We start from the raw sequence: 18,553 nt of genomic DNA on the forward strand, positions 1-18,553 counted from the left end.
CGGTGGACGGACGGGTGGCTTCCAGGTTTGAAAGGAAAAATAGTGGGAAAGAAATTCAGTTCCATCAACAAATGTTGAGTCCATCTGTCTCTTTGTCCATCCAAAAATCTATTGGTCTCTCCATTTTTTTTATGCAGCCATATATCCGTTTCTTTCTGTTTATCCATCCATCTGTCTGTTTGCTCATCTATCATCCATCCAACCACGCATCTCTGCTTGTGGATCCAACCATTTGTCTCTGTCTGTGTTGGACTCCTAAACTTCCTGAGACGGTCTTTGGAAACCTCGTTGTCTTCAGTCAGAGGCTTCTTCAGATTCGCTGTAACACAGGCTGCTACAGGAGATCTTTCCGGCCAGCAGCCATCTACCAAATCTGTGTTTTAGTTAATGAGCTAAAACATTTATTTTCCCTCTGGGATCAATACAGTATTTTTAATCTGAGAAACGTTCAGATTCCTGCCAGTTCTTCCCTCGACAGCCTGGAGAAGTTCAGAAACCGTAGCAACCCTGCGGCTTCCTCTCACATTCACTTCATTTTTGAGTGATGCCGACGTCGCCGCGGTAACCTTAGCCTCCCTGACGGGGCGGCCGTTCTGCTGAGCGTGCGGAAACGCGTCCTCACCCCCCCTCCTCTGTCTCTGCAGGCGAGCGGTTACCGAAGCCGGAGCGAGGCAAGATGAGGGTCCACAAGATCAACAACGTCAACAAAGCGCTGGACTTCATCGCCAGCAAGGGAGTCAAGCTGGTGTCCATCGGAGCCGAGGGTAAGAAAACAAGATGGAGGTCAGGGGCACCGCTGGAACCAGTCAGATTCACTGGGGCGATTCTTTGTTTACATCCAGAACCAGCTGATAAATGATCCTGGGCCGACAATAAAACGGTTTGGCAATCAGCCGGAGATAAAGGACGGAGACACATGGTGGTTTAATACAGCCGGCGTCCAAATGCTGCGTTCAGAGTCGGCTTGGAAAAGTCACTTTTTTACTGCTGTCTGACTGGAAACATGTTGGTCCAATTCTGTATCTGACTTAAGGAAGATTTTACCGTACGGAGGACCAATAAAGCCCACAATAAGACACAAATACATAAATTGTAGTGAAGCGTTAATCACATTTTAATTAGCAAAATAAGCTAGTTTCAGAAGCCCTGGTCATTCAGAGCTTCTTTTGAAATGTTGGCTGTAGACGCAGATATTAGCATTAGCTGCTACATAGTTAGCATTCAGATGCTATTTGAGGCTTTGCTAAGTGGTTAACTCCTTTTAGCACAACTTGAACACAACAGTCTTATCCAGCGTCCAATCAGATCGTTTTGAAGCGGAAATTAACCCACGATGGGACAAGAGAAACGGCTACGTTTAGCGGATGTAGCTTGTGCGTCAGGTTTACAGGCATACCAGAAACATGCAAATACAAAGGTTCCGCTCTGGACTTTTCTTTATTAAAAAAAAAAAACAATTAATTGAAATTAATGCAATAAAATGTTATAAATTTAACTTTTAAAATGATCACAGTGCAAGAAAATGAAAAAAAATTGGCACAAGCGGGCATTTACTCTGTGTTTTTAGTTTTATCTAAAACTAAAAAATTTACCATTTAATTATCAGTCAATACATCAATTTCTATCATCCTGGCAGTAAAACGAGGGCGATATTTTCCACAATTTTAATCGTATTCATTTAGTTTTTCATATTTCCTATTTTCCAGGCATTTTCCTTTTTCTGTATACATTTTCCTATTATTTAATATTTTTATTTTCCATTCCGACTTCTTCTTCTGCTGCATCTTGGATCAACTCCTTTACAAATAAATGTGCAAGAGGTTTAGTCTGTGAAGATAAATATGAATAATTAAAGGGATGTTTAAATAAATTTCTTTATTGCTACATTTCCCTGAATACAGAAACTGGAGTAATAGTTTCTGTATTCAGCCTTTTATCCTGACATGCTGGTTAAATGTCGAGTCCCACAGATTCAGAACCGGGCCGCCTCGTCACACTGAGGTCGTTGTGTGTTTTAGCGAAGGTTAGCGGTCAGTGACCTTTCTCCCACTCTGCCAGGACAACCAGGACATTCCTGCAGCGTGATTCAGCTGATACTGAAACAAAAAACATTAAAACAAACATGGCTGCCCATCCTAAACTTTGAGTCTGGCCTTCTGTGAAAGCAGCCGGCTGAAGGTCATCAGCTGGAAAACGGGCTGAGGAAAAATGCCAGGATGACAGCTGGAAGCCGGAGGAAGGTCCAGATCTGCGTTTGATCCGCTGCAGTTTCAGTCCAGCTGCTGAAACTGAAGGAATTTAAAACATGAAAATTGACAGCAAACCTGAGGAATGTAGACACAATGAGGAGTATTTGGGTCGAGTTCACAGGTGATGGGTAATGGTGTGAGCACGCCCGATAAGCTGCGGTGAAACGAGCGAAAGCACGAAAGGATTGTTTGAACTATGACTGGAATCCGAGCCAAACTGCCAAACTACACGCCTGCTTTCTAACAGGCGCTGCAGGGAAACCCAGGACAACACGCTGCAAATCAGCCACCTGGTTCACGAGTTCCCCCTGCAGGCGAAACACTCTTATCTGCTGGAAACTGTTTTATCTCCTCTGGGGCTGCAGCTGGCTGTTATTTTTACTAATTGATTATTCTAACGATTAATCGATGGGATTAAAGCCTTAAAATGTTTTTGTTTTTGTTCGACCTCTTAAAGTTTTATATACAATATTAGAATACTTTAAAACAATAATATAAATATTTTGATTGCTTTTTCAATAAAAAAATACGACAGCTAGGACTGTCGAGATAAATTTCGCTGGATGATAAATTATTGCGATAAACATTATTTTGAAACAATAGAAACAACAAATAAAATGATAAAGCCTAAAAGTCTCATTGAAAAAAAAAAGGCAAGTTGAGACCAAAATACCAAAATGAAGACTTTTGTCATTCAGGTTTTGGTAGAAAGAGAAACTACAAATCATGGAAATGGAAATTATTGAGGTCATTTTAATTTATAATGCAATTTATTACTTATTGCGGCAGGACTACAGTTTAGTCACCACTGATTATTCGTATCAAAGTTTCATCTTCAAATTCCTTCCAACATCAACATGTGAAAAGCTCAACCCTTTCTGCTGGAAACATTCTGCTAAAACGATTAAAAACTAAATGATTAATCGCGATTAATCATTTATTTAGTCAACTTTAGTAATCGATTAATCACTGGAGGATAGATTAAAAAAATAATCTGTTTGCAGAAACATTGAGCTGCACTTAAGCAAAAAACTGTACAAAAAGTATAAACATTTTGCATTTAAGGTTAAACACATCATCGTTATCTGTAAATATCTTCAACCCAGAACTCAAGTGGCAAATGTTTTTTTAAAAAAATATTTGTTTAGGTTTGGACTTAATTACAGACCGACTGTGGGCTTTTTTCAGCTGTCTACTCCAGTTAACGATCAGTCGATTACTAAACTGGTCTCCAATTATCTTAATCAATTAATCTGATTAAACTGATTAATCGCTTCCTAGATTTGTTTAATCTGTGGTAAGACTTTGCTAACTGCAAAGCCTCCGACTTTTCTGTGCAGAAATCGTTGATGGGAACGCCAAGATGACGCTGGGAATGATCTGGACCATCATCCTCCGCTTCGCCATCCAGGACATCTCTGTTGAAGGTACGGCAGCCTGGAGGGTTCAATCCAAAAAGAGGAATTAAAACTCCTCAGAAGCTGCATCAATCATATATTAAAAATATCCAGCTCTTTTTGCTCCTCCTGTTGACATTTGGTCAGGTTTTGCTCAAACTCTTTCCCTAAATTAATAAAATCTAAATAAACTAGAAATAAATAAAGCACTCGTGAAACGCTCTCCAACTCCTCTGCTGCTTGTGGGGGTTTAATTTATTCAGTTTTTAACCCGAGCAGTAAATTTCACACATAAATGCAGATTTCAGAGCTTATTGTGCAAAGCAGAAAGGAAAACAAGCTGTTCCCAGTCGCACCGCGAGGTGAGAATCGGTGGAGAAAAGCAGATCTGACCTGCATGGAGCAGCAGAATGCTGTCGTCTGACGCTTCTCTCATTAATGCTCTGAGGGAAAATGGTGCCTACTTCACACACAGCTCTGGGTATTTTATGATCACGTTATCAGACGGATTATCCAGCCTGTGGCGCTCATCGCTTGGTGCCCCGGTACAGGAAGTATCATGATGTGGGATCAGCTTTGGAAAGAAGTTGCTAACTGGTGAAACTGAATGTTTCACTCCAGGAGAGCATGAATAGATTTTACTGGATAAAAATGAAGTCGATCATTTTTAATCCATTTCAGCAGCAGATCTTTACCAAATATTTGTGAATTTTTTTAAACTCCACCCATTTCTCTGTTTTACTGCTTTTAGGCCACGCCCTCTTCTACCGACATTTTCACTATTCAAACTTTGAGCTTTCATTAAGCTCCGCCCCATTTGCACTGCTGTTTTTAGTTTCATAAGCCCCGCCCACTTCCCCTCTATTTGAGCTCTTAGCTCCGCCCATTTTTTGCCTTTGTGTTTTAGCCCCTCTGTATTTTATTATATTTTACGTCCTGCCCCTTTCTTTTGTGTACAACTCTTTAAATCCTGCCTTTTTTATGCCCCGTTTCTCTTCTGTTTTGATATCTGCTGTAAGCCCCGCCTCTTTGTTTATATTATTTAAGCTCCGCCCTCTTCTGAGCTCTGGCTCCGCCCCATTTTACTTCAATCCTGCGTTAGCATTAGCATGTAGCCTCGTCCCATTTTCCTTCTGAGCTGTTTTAGCTCAGCTTACAAGGCTTATAACTTTTCTATTTTTCTCTGACAGCCTGATTAATTTCTCCTTGGATGTGAATAATAAAAAATAAGGAATGTTTTTCTGTAGAATAGCTTCTACCATTTTTCCATCTGTATTACACTGAGTCATATTTTTTCATGTTTGGTGTGTAAGTGTTAACCTTCACCTGAAGTTGTAACAAATGGAGTGCCCATATATGGACGCTGCTGATGAAGACTGTTCCTCTTCCTCCCTGCAGAGACCTCTGCTAAGGAGGGTCTCCTCCTGTGGTGCCAGAGGAAGACGGCTCCTTACAAGAACGTCAACGTGCAAAACTTCCACATCAGGTAGCGAGCGCCTCGAAACTGCAGGCCGTTTTCTAAAATAAATCAGATAACTTGCAGGAATAAAGCTTTATTTCCTGAGCTTCTGGTTTCGTAATCTTTGTAATTAGTTTGGCGGTTTTTTAATTAAATGAAACGATAAGCTTAATCAAGGCGCACATTCTGCAGTAATCTAATTAGATTCTCTCCAGACGTCTTCCTGTAATTCAGTTCAAAGAGCGCCACCTGCTGGAGAAACAGGAGCATTCTTTAGGAGAAACCTGTAAATGTTTGCATACAGTAAACAGGTTAAATTTTTCCTGCCAGCTGGAAGGACGGCCTCGCCTTCAACGCTCTGATCCACAGACACAGACCCGACCTCATCGACTACGACAGCCTCAGAAAGGTTCGTCACCCAAACGGAAACATTTCCCAGAATTCATTTCCCTCCATGTGAACTGAAATACTGACGTCACTGTTCTCTCTGTCAGGACGACCCCGTCACCAACCTGAACAATGCCTTCGAGGTGGCGGAGAAGCACCTGGACATCCCCAAAATGTTGGACGCTGAAGGTACGAGGCTCAAAACTGGATGGGAAAAAGTTAGCAGATTAATTCTGAGAAAGTTTCTTTAATCATTAACTGTTTGAGTTTGCAGAAAGTGACTTTTACTGCTGCGCTGCATGTGACTGCAGGCCTTCACCAGTAAGCCCAGATTTTACTGGAGCTATTTTAGGCCGACGCTGCAAAAAATATCATTCTTTTACAGACGGTGGTGAGGGGAGCAGGAAGAGTCCGCATCGAGTTTTAGTTTACGTCAATAAGCCGGGATCCGGGTCAGGCCGTTTCCTTTCTGGATGGATGCATCCAGCAGACAAGAAGTAGATTAGAGCTCTAACTGTTGTGCAAATCTTAGCAGAATATAGAGATTAAAAATGTTAAACCATGCATTCCTGCACAAACGTTCACTTTATGCATGACGGCAAGTATTCCCAGCGAATCCCAGATCGAGACGCAAGTTTGTTTCTCTTTTAGCTCGTCAGGATTTAGAGGCACAAACTTTATTTCTGTTAATCTTCAAAGTTCCCTTTTTATTCAGCCGTCTGATTCTTAAACGAACGCGACGTTAAACCAGCAAAGGTGGAGGAAATGTAAGATTTGTTTCCTTCCAACTACTTTTCATTCAGAATTTGTTTGTCAACATGTGACACGTTCAGTTTTCTGACCAAAGAAAACTTGAACTCCTTTACAAGGAGAAAGTCGTAACTGCACCACTCTAATTGTGGGAAAGTCGGAAGAACAAGCGAGGAAAGTTGTGACAAATCTAAAGTAGCAACAATATCAGAATAAAATCATGAAACTGCAACTTTTTCTATCTCGACTTTATTCTTGTAATTCTGACTCGTAATTATTTAATTCTCATAATTTGATCTTATTTTCTTAGCTTGACCCGGATACTCGGTCGTTCGTTTTAAACTGTAAATGAATAAAAACATTTGTTATTCCTGCCAGTAAAAATGTGTGGTATTAAAAGCTCCAACCCTTCAGTTTTTGGGTGTTTTTCCTGATAAAATGTTTTTTGGTAGTCGGCTCCTCCTGCTCTGCTCCTTCCCATCAGTGTTGAACCTGAGCAGCAGCGGTGAGACGGAGCTGCAGCCTGAAGCCGTGACTCTGCCTGATCTGTTTATTTTTTCCAGATGAGACGTCTCCAGGACTAATCTGTGTTTTATCCGAGTTGTTTGTGGTTAATTGCATGTTTTATGATCCGTGTGCCGGTCGTAACCTCGTCTCCCCCTGTAGACATCGTGAACACCGCTCGTCCAGACGAGAAAGCCATAATGACTTATGTGTCCAGTTTCTACCATGCCTTCTCTGGAGCACAGAAGGTACCACTGACCTGACCTCTGACCTCCTCCTACTAACACCCACTTCCTGTCCAGCATGGCCTCACCCGCTCAGCAGACGTTGTACATGTTGGGACACAGACGAGTCGGGTCTGAAATGAGTCTGCAGAAAAAAACCTGCTGCTTAAAACTTAAACTTCATGGTTAAAAGTTGGATTTTCTCCTTTTTTAAAAAGTTTTTCAGCTTCAGCTCAGAAAACTGACCTGAATTATAACAGTTCAAAGTGCCAAGTAAACAAATCGGTGACAGGAAGCATCAGGAAGGTCAAAGGGTCACTTTGAAGCAGACGCTGACATCTAGTGGCCAAGCTGGGAATATCAGCTGCCTCTTTTCTGAACATCCTAACTTTATTCAGCAGTCCATCCAGGATTTTATGAGATTTTTCTCGATCAGAACAGCTGGTTTGGTCAAGTATTTGCAATAAATTTTGCTAATTAAACCTGTGTGTGAAAAAAGAGTTTATAAAGATACTTAAGCTCTTTCATTTTGATGTTTAAGTTTGTAAAGTGCTTGATCTTCAAACTGCACAGTTTTGTAATAAAGTGCAGTCTAACATTTTATTAAAAGCCTAAATTTGAAAAACATTGTTTACAGTTGAGACCAGATATTTACATACTCCTCATAAAAAGTCATTTTTTTCTCACTGTTCAAACTCGGATACCAAATTATTTCCATTTGCTAAAAGCCAGAATATCTTTAGAGTTAATTTTTGAATTTAATTTGAGCCTGAAGGTTTTTTTTATTATTTTAACACGGTTTGTTTGGATTGTTTCTGTAAATCTGTTCAACCCAAAACTCTGGCAGTTTTGGTTTCACCTGGTTCAAAATCTGTAAAATACTCCGACTAAACAAATGATGTGATCAGATTATTAATCAGTTTATTGAAAAAATAACAGTCAGCTCAGCCCTACACGGCAGAAAGAGCTCATTTAATTATTCCGGCTGTTTTTAGTTCCAGATGCAATCTGTGTTACAAATGATCAAACATTTTCCAATTAAAAAGGAATCCAATTATTTTTAACACTGTAAAGTATAAGTGGCTAAATGAAAAATCTGCACAATGTGACATTTTTTAGATGTGATTAATCAGAAAAACGACACTAAAATGGTCGTTGGCTGCAGCTCTAAATCTTCCTTGCAGTTTTTTTTCTGTTTTTGTTTTTAACACTCTTGTTGAGGCGTCAGTCGACCTTCACTGTGACCCTTCCTCCTTTTGTTTGAGAAGAAAAACTGAAGTTTCTCTCGACCCTTAGTTCACCAGTTTTGAGCCAAGTTGCTGTTGTAACATATTTTTAGAGTCAGCAGCTCACTTCTTGGATTTGCTGCAGCGTTTCTGGATTTCCAAAAAGTAAATTCAGTCTGTGAATTCTGAGATTCTGGCGGCAGACTGCCGGTAGCGGGTCTGTTTCTAATCTGCAGACTCATTCAGGCTCGTTGCCGTCTTCGTGTCCCGGCCTCTCAAACCTCTCTGGTGCCTCTTCCCTCAAGGTGATCTGAGTTTTAGGAGGAAGCTGAAGCTGTGGGCCCCCTGCTGGGCCCCAGGAAGCGTTGAGTTCTGGGTGTTTTCTGCTTTGGCTTCACTCTTTCTGTTTTACCTCTGTTTCTGTTCTGCTGGGATGCCTTTAGACATCGTGGGCACTGTGAGGCCGGATGAGAAGGCCATTATGACCTATGTCTCCTGCTTCTATCACGCCTTCTCTGGCGCACAGAAGGTGAGCTCCTCACGCTTCGAAGTCACACTAACACCGAGAAAATCCTGCAAACCCGCAGAGTTCCCCATCAGTCGACACGTTTCAAACAGACGGGACCAGCTTCTGTTCATCAGAGCATGACTCCAGGGGCTCATAGGGCTGAATTGATTAATCAATTTTTGAAATAATCGTCAACTAATTTAAGCATCAAAAGGCTGAAAAGTTGACTTTGCTGATTTTATTAAACTTGGCTAAATACAGCAGCCGTTTCATAGCTGCAACGATTAATCGTGATTATTCAAATAATGTTTTATTCAAATAATTGTTTTACAAACTCAGAAAGCTGATATCGCTGCACCAAACCAGCTTTTATTTTATCTAAACTTGGCATCAAGGGCTTTAAGGCTGAATGATTAGTTGTGATTAACTTTTTTAAACCAATTAATTTGGTAATCGATTAATCATTAACTAGAGTACACAGACTCTTAAGGTCCATTTGCTGAGAGCAGTAAATAATAGTTGATGGTTTCAGGCCTGGTTTTAAATATTTAAGGTGGATTTGTAAATGAATTGATGGGAACTCTGTTACCAACCTGTCCGGTTTTTCTGTTTCTGCTTTTTGACGTCGGCTGGGTTTTCGTTCTGTTTTCAAACAGTTTGTTTCTGAAAACCCAGCTGACGACTCGGTTTCTTCCCTGCTGTTAACGCTTTCCAAACAAAGATGAATATTCATCGTAAAGCAGAATGTTTGAAACGTATTTTAGCCTTTGGATGATGCCGTGCAGGTTCTGATCATTTTGAATATGTTGTCTTTTATTCCAGTGATAGTGTTAAATCCTAGCAGACGCTCTGATGTGGACTTCAGCGTTCCATAAATCTGTAACTAGATGGATGGATTTGATTCCCACGCATGGAGTTTCTACACTGATCTTTGGTTTTTGTGGCACTTTGAACTAATCATCAGAAGCGATCGCATGCCTCAGTAGCTCCTTATTTTAGACAGTTTCATTTGTCACTTTTTAAGACATTAACTGCCTGCGTGTGGAATATTTTCTCACCAAAATGGAAGGAGACAGTGTAGTTATTAAAACTAATCCAAACAGTTGAGCTTAGTGATTGTAATGTCTGCTGGAAGTGAGTTTAAATTGGAGTTTAGTCACTGTTTGTTTCCTGACAGGCTGAGACAGCCGCTAATCGCATCTGCAAAGTGCTGGCTGTCAACCAGGAGAATGAACAGATGATGGAGGATTACGAGAAGCTCGCCAGCGACGTGAGTTCCACGCACGATTCATTAAACGTTACATATATTTACACATGTTTTCTTTACGTTTTCTGGGCTTTTCTTCCTGTTTCTATCCAGCTGCTAGAGTGGATTCGTCGGACGATCCCTTGGCTGGAGAACCGAACCCAGGAGAAAACCGTGAAAGACCTGCAGGCCAAACAGGAGGACTTCAGAGATTACCGCACCGTTCACAAACCACCCAAGGTCCAGCAGCGTTTTTACCCGCACCTCGTAGAAAGCCTGACCTGCCTCTACTGAACGATCTGATCTCTGCTTAACGTTCTGATCTCTATTTACCGATCCGATCTCTACTGAACGATCCGATCTGTACTGAACGATCTGATCTCTGCTTAACGTTCTGATCTCTGCTGAACGATCCGATCTCTGCTTAACGATCCGATCTCTGCTTAACGATCCGATCTCTGCTGAACGTTCCGATCTCTGCTGAACGTTCCGATCTCTGCTGAACGTTCCGATCTCTGCTGAACGTTCCGATCTCTGCTGAACAATCTGATCTTGTTTCAGGTCCAGGAAAAGTGTCAGCTGGAGATCAGCTTCAACACTCTGCAGACGAAACTGAGACTGAGCAACAGACCTGCCTTCATGCCGTCAGAAGGACGCATGGTGTCCGTACGTAAACCTTCATGTTAAATTATCGCGATGGGGTCAAGGGTCAAACTATTTTATCTGTGGAACTAGTTGGTCTTTACTCACTATAAACACAGGACAATCAGAGGGAGACTGGGAAAAAAAGTTTTCAGGTGTTGGTCGTGGCTAAAATGCTAATGCTAGCTTAAAGGGATAGTTTCCCACAGAAGTAAATATTTATTCAGCTATGCAAGAAAACATGCTGCTGCTTTAGTTTACAGTTTCCATCAGCCAGTCAAATGGTTCACATGTTGGCCTAACTTGACCAAACGTGCTAACGATGCAGCAGAGGTTTTTAAAACTGTGGGAGGAGTTTCCTCTGATTTCCAAAATCATTCTGGAATCATTCTTATTCCAAATTCATGCAGAACCTCTAATTTAAACGAAAGCTTTGGCCCAGATGTCGCTGCTAACCTGTTGGTAGCTGTGCTGCTTTGTTGTAGGACATAAACACGGCGTGGCACACCCTGGAGGGAGCGGAGAAGGGATACGAGGAGTGGATCCTGAGCGAGATCAGGCGTCTGGAGAGACTGGAGCATCTGGCTGAGAAGTTCCACCAGAAAGCCGCCATCCACGAATCCTGGACTGACGGTACGACGAGGTTTTAGGTTTCTGCTCCGTTTAAATGTGTGGCTGAGGACTGCAACCATCGTTATTTTAATAACTCATTATTCTCTTTAATTACTATTGGCTACTTAGAATGTTGAACTGTTATTTTGACAATTAATTGGGGGAAAAAGTTGATTTATGTGGAATTTTCATTTAACCACTTAAATCTTTTTATACAATCCTATAAATGCATTAAGAAGAAAATAAACCAATTATTTTTTAATGAGTAAATATTCTACCATAAATGCAGCAACAGCATTTCTTTTGTGAACTCTTGGTCATTTCTAGCAAAAATGAATCTGCAGCTAGAAAAATCTTCTAACATCATCATGTGAAAATCTCATTAATACAGTGTAGCGTTTTTAATTAACTGATTAATAATTTAATGAAAAGGTACTAAATAGATTTTTTACTGAATTTGAACCAGGTTAAGCTAAAGACTGAAGATAAAATGTTCACAGTAAAACATATTTGCAAAGATTTTTCTCTTGTGTGCAAAATGTATAAATGTTCTCTAAAGAAATGCTGTGATTGCATTTTAGGCTATATGTTCATTTTCTTATAAAGGAATTGTTTAGTTTGCATATTTTAATGTATTTCTACTGTATAAAATCATTTTAAGTGGTTTTTCACTTTAAATGCATAATGTATGTATTTTTGTTCAGTTTAAATTAAACTAGTTTTCAGCTTATAAGGAGGAACAGCTGGTGGCAAAACGAGCTGCAGCTGGAAATAGAGTGTGGCGTCGTTTCAGTAAAAATGCATTTTAAAGTCTGTATACTCCAGTTAATGTTTAGTCACTTACTATTATTTTAATAATCGATTAATCACCATTACTTCAATTAATCACGATGAATCAAATTAATGGTGATTAATCGTTTAGCCCCAGTGTTGCTGTCAAAGTGAGATCGTCAGGTTTGAATCTGTGGTTAGGTGGATGAATGACTCTTAAATCCATCTGCAGGGAAGGAGGCCATGTTGACCCAGAAAGACTACGAGACCTCCACTCTGTCGGAGGTGAAAGCATTGCTACGGAAACACGAGGCCTTCGAGAGCGACCTGGCGGCCCACCAGGACCGAGTGGAGCAGATCGCCGCCATCGCTCAGGAGCTCAAGTAAGGAAAAGTGGAGAGCTTCGACACACGCCATGCTAACCTCCGGGGGGCGCTGTAACTCACTGCCTCAATGCGTCCAACAGTGAACTGGACTATTACGACGCCGCCAGCGTCAACACTCGCTGCCAGAAGATCTGTGAACAGTGGGACATCCTGGGTTCGCTCACCCACAGCCGCAAAGAGTCACTGGAGGTAAAACTCAAACCAGCTGCGAGGTTTGCAGCGTTGCATGATGGGAAAAGTGCTGCCTGTCTGCAAACAGCTTTGGTCGGAAGCCTTTAGCTTTGAGCTGCAAGTAGCAATTATTTTGATGATCAGTTAATCGGATTTTATAAATTGGCACAATTTTTCATTTAACCACTTAATTTTTTTATATTAGAAATGCTTTAAAACTTGCAAATGAACAAATTAATTAAATATATATAATCAATTAAATAACAGCAGTCCTTGGGTGAATGCTTGATCAGTTTTAGCAAAGGCTAAAAAAAATCCTGGCATGTGAAACCATCAAACCGTTCTACTGGATTTAACAGATTATGGCTGATCGGGTGATTATTATTATTATTGGATTAACTGATTAATAATTGGAGATTAGAAAATGCTTAATGTGGGATTTTTAAAACTTTGAACCAGGTGAAGCTAAAACTGCGACCTGATGGGTTCTGGGTAGAAAATATTCACAGAAAAACATTTAAGATGGGTTTTTCTATCTTAAATGTAAATTTGTTTGTACAGTTTTAACTTTATTATTGCTCTAAATATGCTGATTTAACAAAATGTCTTTTTTCAAACTATTTTAGTTAATGATTAATCAATTTAATCTGTGATTAATCAGATTAATCATGGCTAATCTGATTAATCATTTTAGCCCTAGGGATTTTTTGTTTTCTAATTCATGCATTTAAAGTTTTCATCCATTATTAATGAGCATAACTGCAGCAAAGCTTTTCAACCCAACATTGTACCAGTCACGGTAGCGGTAGCATCATGCTGTGGGACTGTTGTAGACTGCCTCCATGTTCTTCATCTTTACCTTAAAGCAGCAGCTTTGATGGTTCTGATTCCTGATAAATAGTCCAAGAAGCTTTAAGTTTTGTCGTCACTGATCCGTTCTGACGGCCATCTTGTTTTTTGGCCTCCAGCGAACGGAGAAGCAGCTGGAGTCGATAGATGAGCTCTACCTGGAGTACGCCAAGAGGGCGGCGCCGTTCAACAACTGGATGGAGGGCGCCATGGAGGACCTGCAGGACATGTTCATCGTTCACAACATCGAGGAGATCCAGGTAGCTGCTAGCAACGCAACAGCACTGTTTATCCGCTAACAGGCTAACGGCTAACCCAGAGTCCCCATTTAGTTTCTTATTGTTTTCTTTCTATTAATCTAATAAAAAACAAGTGGCAAAAATAGCGTCATTTAAAAAAAAACTTTTACACGCATTTGTATTTGAAACACGGCTACAAACCCGGTGGAACGAGAAACAAATGTTACATTAGACATAATTGACATGCAGACATGAGTGAGCGACGAGGAGCTACATGTGGTTCTGGTTTGTCCTGTCAGGGTCTGATCTCGGCCCATGAGCAGTTCAAGTCCACGCTGCCGGAGGCCAACAAGGAGCGCGAGGCCATCCAGGCCATCCAGGCCGAGGTGCAGAAGATCGCCCAGAGCAACGGCATCAAGCTGAGCGGCGCCAACCCCTACACCACCATCACGCCCCAGAGCATCGACAGCAAGTGGGAGAAGGTGGGCTGGCCTCATGCTGTCACGCTGCTGCTGCTTCTATGACAGATTTGATCTTCCTCAGGTTTTATCATGTTGTTTAGTTTTATTATGTTTAGATTTTTATCTCTCTAGATCATCCCCCGCATCTTTTTTGGGTTTTATTTCCAGTTTATTATTTCATCACTTTAAAACTAATTACCAGTGAGGAGAAGTTTCCTTAGAGGGATAATCAGATGGTGTTGGATGTTTCTTTTTGCTCTGTTGACGTGTTTAGCAGAGGATTCCTGGACATCGCCTGTTAGCCGCTACAGCTAGCGACGCTGCAGTCGCCATTACTCTGCATTCACTCGTATCCATAGGTTGTTTTCATGTTGTTTGCACTGAATTCTGCAGCACATCTGCATGTTAAGGTTTTCATAATCAAGCTAGCATAGCTAACCTACTTCCAACTTCATGTAACTGTTTTAAATTTAAACTTTTTTCTGACCTGTGAAATGTGAAACCCTTGGACCTCGTCATTGTTTCAGATCGTAGAGTAACATGTTTCGTGCCTCCCGTTGTGCATCCTGCAGGCCATGGCCATGGTGCCGCAGCGTGACTGCGCCCTGCAGGACGAGCTGAACAAACAAAACTCCAACGACTCGCTGAGAGCCACCTTCGCCGCCCAGGCCAACTCGGTCGGCGCCTACATCCAGGCCAAGATGGAGGTAACGGACCACTGAGCTGGCGAATGTTCCCGGCGGCCGGTTCGGATCGTAACCGCTCCCTTTGTGTCTACAGGAAATCGGCAGGATATCCATCGAGATGAACGGCACCCTGGAGGACCAGCTGACCAACCTGAAGGATTACCAGAAGACCATCTTGTCCTACATGCCGGAAATCAACAAGCTGGAGGGACACCACCAGCAGATCCAGGAGGCGCTGATCTTTGACAACCAGTACACGTCCTACACCATGGAGGTAAAGTATCACTCAGAGCGGATGACGGGCTTTTAGACACTTCGGTTGGCGTCAGATTAACTGCAACAAGGTTCATCCAACACTGGGTTTCCAAACGTTTTATCAAAATCAAGTCAGAAATACTAAAAGATGAAATAAAACCAAGCAAATAGTCAGTTTTTCTGCAGAAAATGGATGACGATCAGATCCTGTTGCTGTTCAGCAGTGAAGCTTTAATGAGGCGTCGCTGAACACTGACCCCTGCTGGACATTTCAAATACCTGCAGTTGACACAGATTTGATCACCAAGTATCTGCAATATTATAATTTAAGTCATTGTATTTTATACAAGTATCTTTTAAATAAATATATTTTATATCTTTATTTAAATTCAATATATTTTTGATATTTTTAGATTTAGTTGATAAATAATGTGACGGAAGAGGCCGCTGCACTGACCCATTGAAAACCTCCAGGTTATTCCACCAAACACTGACACCTGAACTCTTCCAGAGTTAAATGAATATGAACTTGTTTTCTTTGCATCTTTTTCTGTCATTTTCTGATTAAATACTAAATCTTTGCTTGGAATTTCAGAGACATGCTGTCAGTTTGTAGAATTAAACAACAATGTTTATTTCACTCAAACATAAACCTATGAAGAGTAAAATCAGAGAAACTGATCATTTTAGGAGGCCTCTTATTTTTTTCCAGACCTGCGTCTGTGTAGACCTGTAATACCTGATACGTCTGTTAAAAGAAGAAATATTCCAGCATTTTGAAATGGAGTCTTATGCTTCTTTGATACGACACACGGCACGGATAAGAAAACGGTTTGGATAACGGTGTGTTTCCTGCTGCAGCACCTCCGTGTCGGCTGGGAGCAGCTGCTCACCACCATCGCCAGAACCATCAACGAGGTGGAGAACCAGATCCTGACACGCGACGCCAAGGGCATCAGCCAGGAGCAGCTGTTCGAGTACCGCGCCTCCTTCAACCACTTCGACAAGGTCAGGGGTCACTCGCTGCGCCGCCCTTCTCCTCTTGATCCAGGACAGTTTGTTACAGGAAGCTTTAGATTTTACAGATTTAAACATTTACTGGTGTTTTTCTCTGAGATGTTGATCAGACGGCGGCGAGCAGCCGGGTTGTTTTTAGTCGCTTTAAACTCCGGCGGCCATTTTGATTTCCATAAACGGAGCGTCGCTGTGGGATGTCGTCGTTCTTCTTCTGCTCATTGCTTTAGAGTTGCAAACCGTCTGATTTACACAGAAGTCTGATTCTGTCGGATTTCATTAGATGACCACAGAAAATAAAATCGGATTTCTGCGATAAATCGGAATTCGGATCAACTGAAACCAAGGATGAATATTGTAGTTTAAAAAATACTTTATTGGTCCCAGTAAATGATGTTGTAACTCACATTAAATCAAATTCAAGCCCCTCAGACCTACTGATGAAGCACGGTGGTGGCTCTGTGAGGCTGTGGGCCGGCTTCTCTTTGATTAACAGCAGAAGTTTTAATAAAAAAAGAACAGGAAATAATATTCCTTTAGATTTTTCTAGAATGACTCGTATTTCTCTCCATTTTCCAGTCGTATTTTGACAGCAGAGTGTTTGTTTTCAGTTGCTTTAACTAGGCCAGTGGTGTCATGGTGTCCCTCTCTGTGGTTTTGTTAAACTGGAAGCATCATAAGGATGAGAAGGTCACAGCGTTCATCACTCCGCCGTGTTTCAGCCACTCCGTCATCAGATTCATCGTGTCTGCTGTGTTTTTGTTTTTGACGTCGTCTAAACATCCTTCAATGTCCGTCTGTCTGTCCCTCCATCGTCCATCCATCATCCGTCCATCCATCATCCGTCCATCCATCATCCGTCCATCCATCATCCATCCATCCCTTCATCCTCATGATGCGTTGCTCTTACGGCTGCCTGGCCGACCGCAGGATCACAGTGGAGCCCTGAAGGCGGAGGAGTTCAAGGCCTGTCTGATCAGCCTGGGCTACGATGTGGAGAACGACAAGCAGGTAGGAGCAGCCGGGTCCGGAGCGGGCGCCTGGGTCCGGAGCGGGCGCCTGGGTCCGGAGCGGGCGCCTGGGTCCGGAGCGGGCGCCTGGGTCCGGAGCGGGCGCCTGGGTCCGTGCCGGGTCCGAGCGGGCGCCTGGGTCCGTGCCGGGTCCGAGCGGGCGCCGAGCGGGCGCCGAGCGGGAGCCCGGCGGCCATCGCTGACTCGCCTCCAACCCTGAAATCAGCTGTCAGGGCTGAGCTTTACTTTGCTGTTTCTCTAAAAACTGTAATAAATGCAGAATAAAGACGGATTTTAATCCCTTTAGTGCAGAAACGTTTAACTGCTGGAGCCTGAAAATAAATTCAGGAGTCGAATCTCTTCATGACAAGAAAGTTTCGTTTTAATACAAACGAGAAAGTTGTTTAAGGCGAGTTTCTTAAAATGCAAGAGTCTTGTCAAAATTAGTTTGACGATGTTAAAATGTTGAAACATTGTAAAAAAAAACTTGATACAATACGAGTTTTATATATTCTGTTTGCTCCCGACGTCTAAAAATGTCAAGAGATTTCATTTTTACATCTTATTTAAGAGAAGATATTCTGGTTTTATTGAGAGAAATCAGGTTTTTGTTTTTAAATCTTGTTGAAACTGGAAAGTTTCTCGTAACGACATGTTGCTCCTGAATTTACTTCCAATCTCTGGCAGTAAAAGACTTCCGTATTTTAGAGAAATTTAAGACACATTTTTCCTCAGTTATTTATTTTAAACAGTCAGTTTGTAGATTTAAGTTGGAGGTGAAGTCGGGTCAGCGATCAGCCACGCCGGTCCCGGCCGATCCGGGTGTCTTTGGGTCGTCGTCGTGGCGATCGGGCAGCTGTGATGTTCCTGTCTGTCCACCAGGGGTCTCTGTAGCTCTGTCTGTCTCTGTCTGTTTTACGCTGCAGCTGTTAACTGTCTGTGGTTTTTATCTTCACATCTTCCACCTCTCTATATCTCTGTCCGTCCTTTCCTCGTCTCCGTGACCTTCGACCTTTGCTGTGCTGCGGCGGCTGCAGAAGCGATCGGGTCAGATGGTGTCGGATGATTTCCGGGCTCTGCTCATTTCTACAGGAAACAGTCTGGTACTGCTGCTGCCTCCTGGTGTTCCTCAGGGCGTCTGCAGGGCGAAAACTCACCTGGACGAAGCAGTGAAGGATCGTCTTAAAACGATTAATCAACTAATTTAGTCATCGATTAATCGTTAACTGGAGAACACAATTTTTGTTAGAAGGCTATTTGTAGAAAGAACAACATACTCAGAGCAGTAATTAGGCCCAAACTGTATAAAAATAAATACATTTGCATTCAAGATTAAAAAGAAACATTTTTGTCTAATTGTTTCTCAGAACTCCCAGATAGTGGCAAGTTTGGCTCCAAATTTTGTAAAATAAAAAAAGAAAAGAAAAGGATCCTGTTGATCACTTTTTGCTATCAATTATTGATCAGTTCATCCAAAACTAATCACCAAATCAGCCCTACGCTGTAT

At 41.8% G+C, this 18,553-nt stretch overlaps 1 protein-coding gene across 6 annotated transcripts in view; it reads left to right on the forward strand.

Annotated features, from left to right (window-relative positions):
- Nucleotides 1-18,553, forward strand: part of LOC106956878 (alpha-actinin-4-like) — a 62,310-nt gene that overhangs the window by 41,295 nt on the left and 2,462 nt on the right. Inside the window, exons 3-21 of one of the 6 annotated variants that reach the window (XM_015047972.1) lie at nucleotides 645-764; nucleotides 3,590-3,676; nucleotides 5,045-5,132; nucleotides 5,436-5,514; nucleotides 5,600-5,681; nucleotides 6,909-6,994; nucleotides 9,882-9,974; nucleotides 10,065-10,190; nucleotides 10,512-10,616; nucleotides 11,078-11,225; nucleotides 12,208-12,358; nucleotides 12,442-12,550; nucleotides 13,501-13,641; nucleotides 13,920-14,102; nucleotides 14,654-14,788; nucleotides 14,862-15,041; nucleotides 15,884-16,030; nucleotides 16,967-17,047; nucleotides 18,084-18,149. In XM_015047972.1, coding sequence (XP_014903458.1) covers nucleotides 645-764; nucleotides 3,590-3,676; nucleotides 5,045-5,132; nucleotides 5,436-5,514; nucleotides 5,600-5,681; nucleotides 6,909-6,994; nucleotides 9,882-9,974; nucleotides 10,065-10,190; nucleotides 10,512-10,616; nucleotides 11,078-11,225; nucleotides 12,208-12,358; nucleotides 12,442-12,550; nucleotides 13,501-13,641; nucleotides 13,920-14,102; nucleotides 14,654-14,788; nucleotides 14,862-15,041; nucleotides 15,884-16,030; nucleotides 16,967-17,047; nucleotides 18,084-18,149 — 2,207 coding nt within the window. Of the gene's footprint in view, nucleotides 1-644; nucleotides 765-3,589; nucleotides 3,677-5,044; nucleotides 5,133-5,435; nucleotides 5,515-5,599; nucleotides 5,682-6,908; nucleotides 6,995-8,639; nucleotides 8,726-9,881; nucleotides 9,975-10,064; nucleotides 10,191-10,511; nucleotides 10,617-11,077; nucleotides 11,226-12,207; nucleotides 12,359-12,441; nucleotides 12,551-13,500; nucleotides 13,642-13,919; nucleotides 14,103-14,653; nucleotides 14,789-14,861; nucleotides 15,042-15,883; nucleotides 16,031-16,966; nucleotides 17,048-18,083; nucleotides 18,150-18,553 lie in introns of all 6 variants that reach the window. The other 5 variants (XM_015047971.1, XM_015047976.1, XM_015047975.1 and 2 more) reach the window with 5 other exon arrangements.

The sequence above is a fragment of the Poecilia latipinna genome, unplaced genomic scaffold, assembly GCF_001443285.1.
Source record: "Poecilia latipinna isolate Pla-1442-1.1 unplaced genomic scaffold, P_latipinna-1.0 Scaffold852, whole genome shotgun sequence".
In the NCBI taxonomy this organism is placed as follows: domain Eukaryota; kingdom Metazoa; phylum Chordata; class Actinopteri; order Cyprinodontiformes; family Poeciliidae; genus Poecilia; species Poecilia latipinna.